At 45.9% G+C, this 9595-nt stretch overlaps 1 protein-coding gene across 1 annotated transcript; it reads right to left on the reverse strand.

The window, feature by feature from the left end:
* Positions 1-577: 577 nt before the first annotated feature.
* Positions 578-1504, reverse strand: LOC139931958 (olfactory receptor 13C8-like). The gene has a single exon (XM_071925606.2). It carries the CDS (start codon positions 1502-1504, stop codon positions 578-580), a length of 927 nt encoding a protein of 308 aa, XP_071781707.2.
* Positions 1505-9595: the final 8091 nt, after the last annotated feature.

The following is a 9595-nucleotide window of genomic DNA, read 5'->3' on the forward strand; positions in this document are numbered from 1 at the left end:
TGTGGTCCACATTTAGATAAACAGCTGATTTTCTACTGCCTGGGTTAAGAGTCACATGTGCGCATGCACGTGCGTGTGCACATGCAGTTGCAGGATGCGCACACATACGTACGTACACACGCACGCCTGTGTGTTAGGAGTCACACATGCGTATGCATGGCTGAGTTGTACTAATCACACACAGACGCACATACACACATGTGGCACTTTTAGTAAATAATAACACGAGCGTATGTACGTGCGTCTTGTCCTCCGTGACCCTTTCTACCCCCCATAATGCACACAAACAGACACACAGACACACACATACACACACACCGTGCACAGGTCACTTTACAACATTACACAGCACTTTGCTTTTATTTAAGGTATTTTTATTCTGTTTTTTACACTTTCTTTTTTAACTGCACTCAGGGACTTTTGCCGTTTGTTTTTGTTATGTCTCGTATTCTATGTTGTGTTACATTGTTTTTGCACTTTGGTCCCGAGAAGAATGACATTTTGTTCTGCTGTATGTGTTGCATATATGGCAGAATGACAAACTTGAATTTGAAACAGATTCTTGCAAACAAAATGTTTATTTCTTATATAACAGAAATCTTTTACATGCTTCTCTGATCTTTGGTAGATTAAGCCCATACATACAAGGAGTGACAATTGGTTGGCAAATGAGGAGATACACGGATAAAAGAATGCGCACTTTATCTGGCACATGGGCTGCATCAAATCTAGAATCAACAAAGTGAAAAGTGCAACCAATGAACAAGTTTGACACAGAGACAATCTGAGGCGTGCAGGTGCTGACAGCCTTCTGCTTGGTCTCTTTAGAGGTTTTCAGACAAACAGCCAAAATCTTGATGTAAGAGAAGGAAATGAGACTACATGGGACAATAATTGCCACAAAGGCAAAAAATAGGTCAGATATATTGTTAAGTATTGAAACTGAACATGCAAGGTTACTCACTAAATGGTGGTCACAAAACACTTTGTCAATAATATTCCCACAAAATTTCAAATGGATGATGAGTGTAAATGAGAACACAATATTAACAAATGAATACACCCATATAAGCAGAATGATCATGCACACTCTTCCTGTGTTCATAATAACATGGTAGTGTAAAGGATAACAGATACAGATATATCTGTCATATGCCATGGCTGCTAAACTACAAAACTCAACAGACGTAGATGTGTAGATACAAAATATCTGCAGAAAACAGTATGTAAGACTCACTTCATGGGTATCTGAAAACATCTGTGACAGTAGAAGAGGATACAGTGATGTGCTGCCATATATTTCATTAGCAAACAGATTACAGAGGAATATATACATGGGCTCATGCAACCTTCTGTCCACATATATAACTACAATAAGAACTGTGTTGGCCACAAATATTGAGAGGTACCATAAGATCATTATACTGAAATACAGGTACTTTAACTGTCCAATTTTACCGTAAGCAGCCAGCACAAATGACACAATCTCAGTTGAGTTCTCCATTGCTCCTGCATGAGGTATGGGTGTCACACTGTGAAACAATGAGGCTAGCAGAAAGCCTAGCTCAATACGATTGCTATCTATGATATCTTTGAGTGAGAGTGCCAGAGCCCAATTTTCCAACATTTCATTTTCTCCCTCTGTCACAAGTAGACAGGTTTCCAGACCTATTGGTGCCAAGGTACTCTTTGGTCAAACGACAAAGTTCCCAGGCAGACTAAAATAACTGCTTGAAAAAGCTGCAAAATTCCTGAATGATCATACAAGACGGCTATATTTCTCTCCATAGCACAATGAGTGCATCTCGCCACACTGGTTCAGAGCCACAGTGTTAGAGCTATATGCTGCTCTCAAATTCCCAGAAACACAAGAGCCATGTTTACAGAGTATCAGCTACAATAGTAAAAGCAATGACAACGACACACTGATTGCTTTTCTATCATAATAACAAAGTTAAATGTTTAAATGTTAAAGCATAATATACCAGTTCACATGTGCATTTATGATGCAGTAATTTATTTTTCTTAATGATTCGATACAATCCTTCACGACTGCATGCATTAATCTGCATGTTGTGAAATATGTTAAGATCTGTGTCAGTCAATGTCAATATGATCAGTCAAAATTCTTTCAGAGTTCTCTAGCATCTAGCCCACCAAGCATCCCTCATGATCTGCAAGTCTGACTGTGTACATGTTTGCGAGAGGCCCTTCCTCCATACTGCTTTAAGTGGAGGATTTCCCTGAAGTTTGCTGTACAGAAGAGCCCAGATAACATCACTGTAGATAGCAAGCAATTAAAATTAAAAGCCAACATTAACCATGCATAGACATTAATGAAATCCGCAGATCATGTGTTTAGCACAATGAAGGCCTCCAGACTGCTGTAGCCTCCACACCCCTACTGAACCAGACAGAAGCAGCTGCTGAACTTTATACTGGTCTGGTGGTGAATACACAACACAAAGAGGTGGGCTGGGCTGAGCTCCTCTAACATCAGGTTTCAGATATCAAGAGAGAAGGGGGGGGAGGGCAGGTAGCTGTGTAGCTGCCTTACTGCTCATTCTCACCTGCTTGTGCTTCTCCTTTTGTGCTCTCATGGGAATTGGCGAGGCCATGTGTTGGTTGTGCCGTACAGATGCCCGTGTAGGATGGGCACGATAGATGTGCGCTGTGTTTAGGAGAGAACCACACCTCTTTAGCTAGGGAGAACCCTTCCTCCTGTATGAATTGTTTGACATGATCCTGTGCACGGTCAGGACCAATGTCAGGCTCATTTGTCCCTACTCATGGAGCACTTACAGTGCCTAGGACTGCACCTCAATTGGGACAAGAGCAGGCTGAAGCCTTCACAGAGGATGCAGTACCTGGGCCTAGTAGTGGATTCCCAAACTGCGCTATTGACATTGATGCAAGAGAGGCAGCTGTTACATGTCGCCGCCTCCTTGGGCTCATGGCATCATTAGTCCAGGCTGTTCTATTGGCCCTCTTGCATATGCGCCCAGTGCAAAGGTGTCTCCTGGGTCTAGAATTGAGCCCAAAGAGTCCCCTGCAGGCCACTGTGCTTGTCACCAGACGGTTATGGTTAGCACTCCGCTGGTGGGAGAGCAGGAGTTATATTGGCAGAGGGAGTGTACTCTGCCCAATGACACATCGCCAGCTGGTGGCAACAGATGCTTCCTTGACAGGTTGGGGGTCCGTGCTCAGGGGGCATGGCATCAGAGGTGGCTCCTTACCAACACTTGCTGGTAACGACGGACAGTGTGGTTGCAACAGCTTATATCAACAGGCAGGAAGTGAGGTTTATCCTGGTGGCCTCCGTACTGGCCTCACATGACATAGTTCTCCAACATCTCGCCAATGTTAGACAGAATCCCATCAGAGCTCCCTGCGTGACGGGACTTGCTATCGCAGGTGCAGGGTACTCTGCTCCATCCTTTTCCCTGGGGACTCAGGCTCTGGGCCAGGCCCCTAAGAGGACCGAGCTGTTAGCCATTGGACTGTCACAGTCAGTGGTCCAGACACTGCAGGGAGCTTGGGCACCATCAACAAGGGCTATCTACATGCACAGATGGAGGGCCTTTGTGATGTGGTGCTCTTGGATTCAGGGAAGTCACCCTCCACCCTCAGAGGAATGGTGGCTACGATTAAGGCAGCTTGAGTATGGAGATGCCAGTTGTCCCAATTCCTCAAGGGTGCTAGAAGATGCATGGGCAGTCGGTGTAGGCCATCTCTCCCACCCTGGAATTTGGAGCTAGTCCTACGAGCCCTGGAAAGGGCCCTGTTCACTCGTTGGTATGACCGGTTAGGGCGCTAAAGATGTATATGTGTTGGACACTGGCCCATAGGATACCAGTTATTTGTCTGTTTTAAGCCAGACCTCCTTGGTCAATCCCACTGGATTGTGGATACTATCCAGCAGGCATATGTGGGCATGGGGGCACCATTCCCATCGAGTGTCAGGGCACACTCTACCTGGGGCATGGCTGCATCATGAGCATTGTGGTGTGGTGCCTCTCTTAGTGAGATCTGTGCAGCCCGGTTCTACCATATTAATGTGAACGGGTGCTTGGCGTAGCCCAGTGGTAGCAGTCTTTATCCTTACCCTGTCAGTCAGCCTGGTGCAGGCTGGTTTGAGTGGCGTCTCTACCCCTCCGGTTGAGCCTTAGTGTCTTGCGAGGCTGGCAAGCCCTTGGTAGCTTCTGGCGCCTGGGCTGGCGGCAGTATTCTGCGGAAGGTTACGTATGTAAAAATGAAGAGACTATCTCTCCAGCTTGAGGACGCTTGGGGATCTGTTCTATCAAAATTATAACCAATGATAGGGTGGCGCACAGGTGATCTTATACTGTGCCCAGCTACCTCACAGGTGGTTTGTCTTAAATAAATTATCCACATCACCTTGGCAGGTGCACAGGTGCCCCTATACTGTGCGCAGCCACCTCACAGGTCGTTTGCCTTAAAGAAATTATCCACATCACCAGTTACATATGGAGTATGGAATATGTAACTGGGTGGGTAGTCTCTTCAGAGGACCACTTTTGTTAACACTTCTACCCTACATCATCATTACAAAGGCATTTAAAACTCACAGAACTTTATTTAAAATTCTAGTCAAGAACCCAAGGTTTCCAAAGATACCAAATATGTCAGGCTGAATTACAGGCAAATGTGTATAAAATGGTGTACAAACATCTAGATTTTTTCCATTTGATATAATGGTGCAGTCATAAAAAATGGCGCCTTGGATTTGAATATTTTGAATACACTCAGTACAAGCGTGGAAAAGCTTCAATGAAGCATTGGAATGAGCAGATACAGACTATCTATGTGATATTGCCGTACAATATGGAAAAAACGTTCTAACTTTGGAGCTACTTAAGAGGACATTTAAAGGGAAACTCAGGGTGCAAGGGTGCTGAACAAGCTTGGATCTAGGACATAGGAGATAGCAGTCGGTCAGTAAGTGTTTAGAATCTTTGTTTCTGGGTTAGATTTGGACTTAGGCTGTTGTCAGGCTTTGTTGTGGCTGAGCACTTCCTGGTTTCACTCTCTGAGTTTCGATAGGTGGGTCAGCCGACGCGGGTCACGCCCTCTATCTGTTGCTTTGTTGTGGAAATCTGAAAGGGGCGGGTTCAGCCCTGGTAACGAGCTGTGACTGGGCACAGCTGTGGCATTTCCTGATATTTAAACACATGAGCTGCGCTGTAGCGTCAGCCCTTGTATGTCAGTCCTTCTTGTGTGAAGACCTAATTGGGTAAAGACCTTCGAGTCTACCTGTGCGAGAAGACCTAATTGGGTAAAGACCTTCGAGTCTACCTGTGCGAGAAGACCTAATTGGGTAAAGACCTTCGAGTCTACCTGTGCGACAAGACGTAATTGGGTAAAGACCTTCGAGTCTACCTGTGCGAGAAGACCTAATTGGGTAAAGACCTTCGAGTCTACCTGTGCGAGAAGATCTAATTGGGTAAAGACCTTCGAGTCTACCTGTGCGAGAAGACCTAATTGGGTAAAGACCTTCGAGTCTACCTGTGCGAGAAGACATAATTGGGTAAAGACCTTCGAGTCTACCTGTGCGAGAAGACCTAATTGGGTAAAGACCTTCGAGTCTACCTGTGCGAGTACACTGAGCAAGGACACAGATAAGCTACTCTTATTTACTCTCTTGGCCTGCCTTCTCACTCACCATGTGCTACCAATATAGCCCTGTCATCCAGGGCAACCGAAAAAACGCATCAGTCATAAAAGACAGCGCATTCCTGAGAACCACTACTCTCTCAGAAAAGCCACAGCTACTTCCTCCGCTTTTTCCTTTGGCTTATGGAATTGTCAGTCTGCTGTAAATAAAACAGAATTTATCCAAGCACTTGCAAACCTATCTGACATTCAGGTACTAGCCCTGACCGAAACCTGGATCCGTCCAGAAAACACAGCCACACCAGCTGCACTTTCAGCTGACTTTCTCCCACACACCTCGTTCCGTTGGGCGTGGAGGTGGCACGGGTGCCCTCATTTCCAAAGACTGGAAATTCACTAAGCTGTCTCCTCTAAGCAATAACTCATCATTTGAATACCATGCAATCATGGTTACCGCTCCTGTCAAACTATTTGTGGTTGTCATATATCGCCCACCAGGGCTACTGGGGCACTTTGTAGTTGAACTGGACATGCTACTCTCAGCCATTCCTGAAGATGGCACCCCACTGATTGTCATGGGGGACATGAATATCCATCTTGACAAAGCCCAAGCGACTGACTTCCTTTCACTTCTGTCCTCATTTGACCTCAAACAGGTCTCCACCGCTCCCACACACAAAGCGGGCAATACACTCAATCTGATTATGACTCGAAACTGCTCCACGGCAAATCTGACTGTCACCCCCTTACATCTGTCAGACCACTTCTTTATTCAATTAACGGTTTCCTTACCGGAACATCCTCACATTCCGCCGCAAATGGTCTCCTTCAGACGAAACCTCTGGTTCCTCACACCGGCTCAGCTCTCCAATGAGGTCTCGGCTACCATGCCCCCTCATAATGAGTTCTCCTCACTCCATGTCAATGAGGCTACAGACACACTCTGCTCCTCGCTAGCCGCCTCTCTAAACAATCTCTGCCCACTCATCCAAACCTGCTCATAAAACCCCCACTAGTCCATGGCTCACCGGTGTCATCAGAGAGCAACGAGCAGGGCTCAGAGCAGCTGAGAGAAAATGGCGCAAATCCAGAGATCCCGGTGACCTCAGTGACTATCAGACTCTCCTATCTGCATTCTCCTCCCATCTAAAAAGTGCCAAGACCACTTATTATCAGGAGAAAATCAGCAGCGCCAAAGTTCAGAAATTATTTTCAGCTTTTAACTCACTCCTCAACCCTCCACCACCTCCACCCTCAACTTTGCTCATGCTGACTTCTTCGCATCCTTCTTCACTGATAAGGTTTCTACCATCAGTAATCCGTTCTCTGAGCCTGACCAACTCAGTAGCCACCAGCTAACAGGGCCTCACTCCTCTCATTTTCCCATCTCACCGAGGAGCAAGTCTCCAAACTTCTGCTTGACTCTCGTCCCACTACCTGTCCATTGGACCCCATACCCTCCAACCTCCTGCAGGCCATTTCGCCCACACTTTTCCCTGCAGTCACGCACATCATCAACTCCTCACTTACAACGGGTGTGTTCCCCACTGCTTTTAAGCAAGCCCGGGTTACCCCGCTGCTAAAGAAACCTACACTCAACCCATCTCAGGTTGAAAATTACAGGCCGGTTTCACTCCTGACCTTCCTTTACAAGACACTTGAGCGTACAGTCTTTAATCAAGTCTCTCAATTCCTTTCTGAGAACAACCTGTATGATCCTAACCAGTCTGGCTTCAAACGCAGACACTCTACCGAGACTGCGCTCTTGTCTGTAGTAGAAACTCTGCGATCAGCTAGAGCTGCCGGTCAGTCCTCTGTTCTACTGTTGCTCGACCTATCGGCTGCCTTTGACACGGTTAACCACCAAATCCTCCTCTCCACACTCGCTGAGCTTGGCTTCTCAGGATCTGCTCTCCGCTGGTTTGAGTCCTACCTCTCAGGGAGATCCTTTAGAGTGTCTTGGAGAGGGGAAGTGTCTGCTTGTCCACAGGGGTACCTCAAGGGTCAGTCCTTGGACCCCTTCTCTTTTCAATATACACCACCTCACTTGGTGCAGTCATCCGCTCACATGGCTTCTCATACCATTCATATGCTGACGATACCCAGCTCCTCCTATCGTTCCCGCCAGATGACCCCACAGTCTCGGCACGGATATCGGCTCGCCGATATCTCGGCATGGATGAAGGAATGCCACCTTCGGCTTAACCTGTCAAAGACAGGAACAATAATGTTCGATTAGAGCATTTGAATATAACGGATTACTTAAGACAATTTTAATGTCTTATCTGAATTACATTCATTTGTCTTTTATAAACTATACGTTATTGTAGAGTAGAACCATCTATTCATATGTAGTTTGCAAAATTTTAATTGAACAAGTTTTGGGTCACACGGGATTCGAAGCGATGACTGCCAAAGCATATTTTGGTAGCCCGTTACTATTTATAGCAACGATAGCTCAACAAACGGGTGACTTCCTTGGCTCAGTAGACAAAGCATCAGCCTTTCATGTGGGAGGTTGTGGGTTCAAATCCAGGCTTGTCTTTTCCAAAGTCATTAGTCATCAAGAACAAATAACAGAAAGTTTGGCCGTTGTGAACAACTCCAGCAATCAAATTGTGCTTGGACCCCGCAATCGCTGCTTGCGGCTATATTTTCTAATGGAATTGATATGAATGATTGCATTCATGCCACTGGCTCTTAGTATGTGTGTGTTTTGTGTTTCAGCTCCCCCCACCTATACTTGTTATCAGTGGCGTTTTTATATGTAAAAAATTGGTGGGGCACCAACCACTTCAATAGATAGGCTACATACCAGGAAAACTACAGTACTCTCTCTTGCTACTGATGTGTTTTTTTAACACGTCAACAAACAGCGCTGTCCATTGTTCTGAAACAACAGCTAAGTCACATGTATTTTTGCTATTTTTCTATAGATACATACAGCTTAAACAGAGGGGGCAAAAAATACAACTGAGGGGGCTAAGCCCCCTTAAGTCATGGGTCCGTGCATGGCTCCACAAAACACTTTTAATGACAGAGTGGCTTGCTTCTAGCAGGTGTTGTACACATACACAGAGGAAGAGAGAGAGAGAGAGAGAGAGTGTGTGTGTGTGTGTGTGTGAGAGAGAGAGAGAGAGAGAGAGAGAGAGAGAGAGAGAGAGAGAGAGAGAGAAGGAGAGCAATTACACAAGTTACATTACCACTGTCACAAGCCTAAATTAAGGATGGAATATTTAAGCCGACACAACCAAGCTCAGAACAAATGAGCCTACAGGGCCATAAGCGAACAGCAAAGAGCTCAACACCACTGAAGGCCACCACAAAGCGCACAGACAACATTTTAGGGATACAGATCCATTCTATGACAACAACATTATGACAACAACCTTAATAGATAAGCATGGACACACTGACACTCGTCACCATCTATATCAATCGATCCAGCACAACAATATGGCCAATGCACGGAGCAGCACCACAAACGCAGGATGATAAAATATGCTTTCACTCACCAAAGCTGAGGGCTCACTTGAAGAGAAAGGCGGCACGGCGGTTCTTCCTCTGGGCAAACTTCTCGATGACTTTGGGGATGAAGTCATGTAGCTGCTGAATCAGCTGGCTTTCGATGGACAGCATGGCCAATGCGTTGAGTCGCAGCTGTCCCATGGTATTGCGAGTGAAAGTTTTTATCCTCTTCAAGGTGGAAAAGTTCCTCTCTGACTCAGATGTCGTCATAGGAGTTGTTACGATAATTTTCAGCAGAGTGACGGTCTCAGCAAAAGCCTCCTCTAAGTTGTTCTCGTGGATGGATGTTAACAGAGACAGGGCCGTCTTACGTATGAAGCTCAGTGTGGCGGTACAGAGTGGTCAGCTCAGACTTCAACTTTTCCTTGTTTCCTACAGGCCATAGTTTCACAGCACAGTCAAGCTCAGATGTAGGGAATGACAGGACAAATTG

The sequence above is a fragment of the Centroberyx gerrardi genome, chromosome 10, assembly GCF_048128805.1.
Source record: "Centroberyx gerrardi isolate f3 chromosome 10, fCenGer3.hap1.cur.20231027, whole genome shotgun sequence".
Classification (NCBI taxonomy): Eukaryota; Metazoa; Chordata; class Actinopteri; order Beryciformes; family Berycidae; genus Centroberyx; species Centroberyx gerrardi.

What these genes read in the sequence shown, in the direction of transcription:
- LOC139931958 (XM_071925606.2), bottom strand. Translation starts at nt 1,504, where the DNA reads ATGGAGAACTCAACTGAGATTGTGTCATTTGTGCTGGCTGCTTACGGT.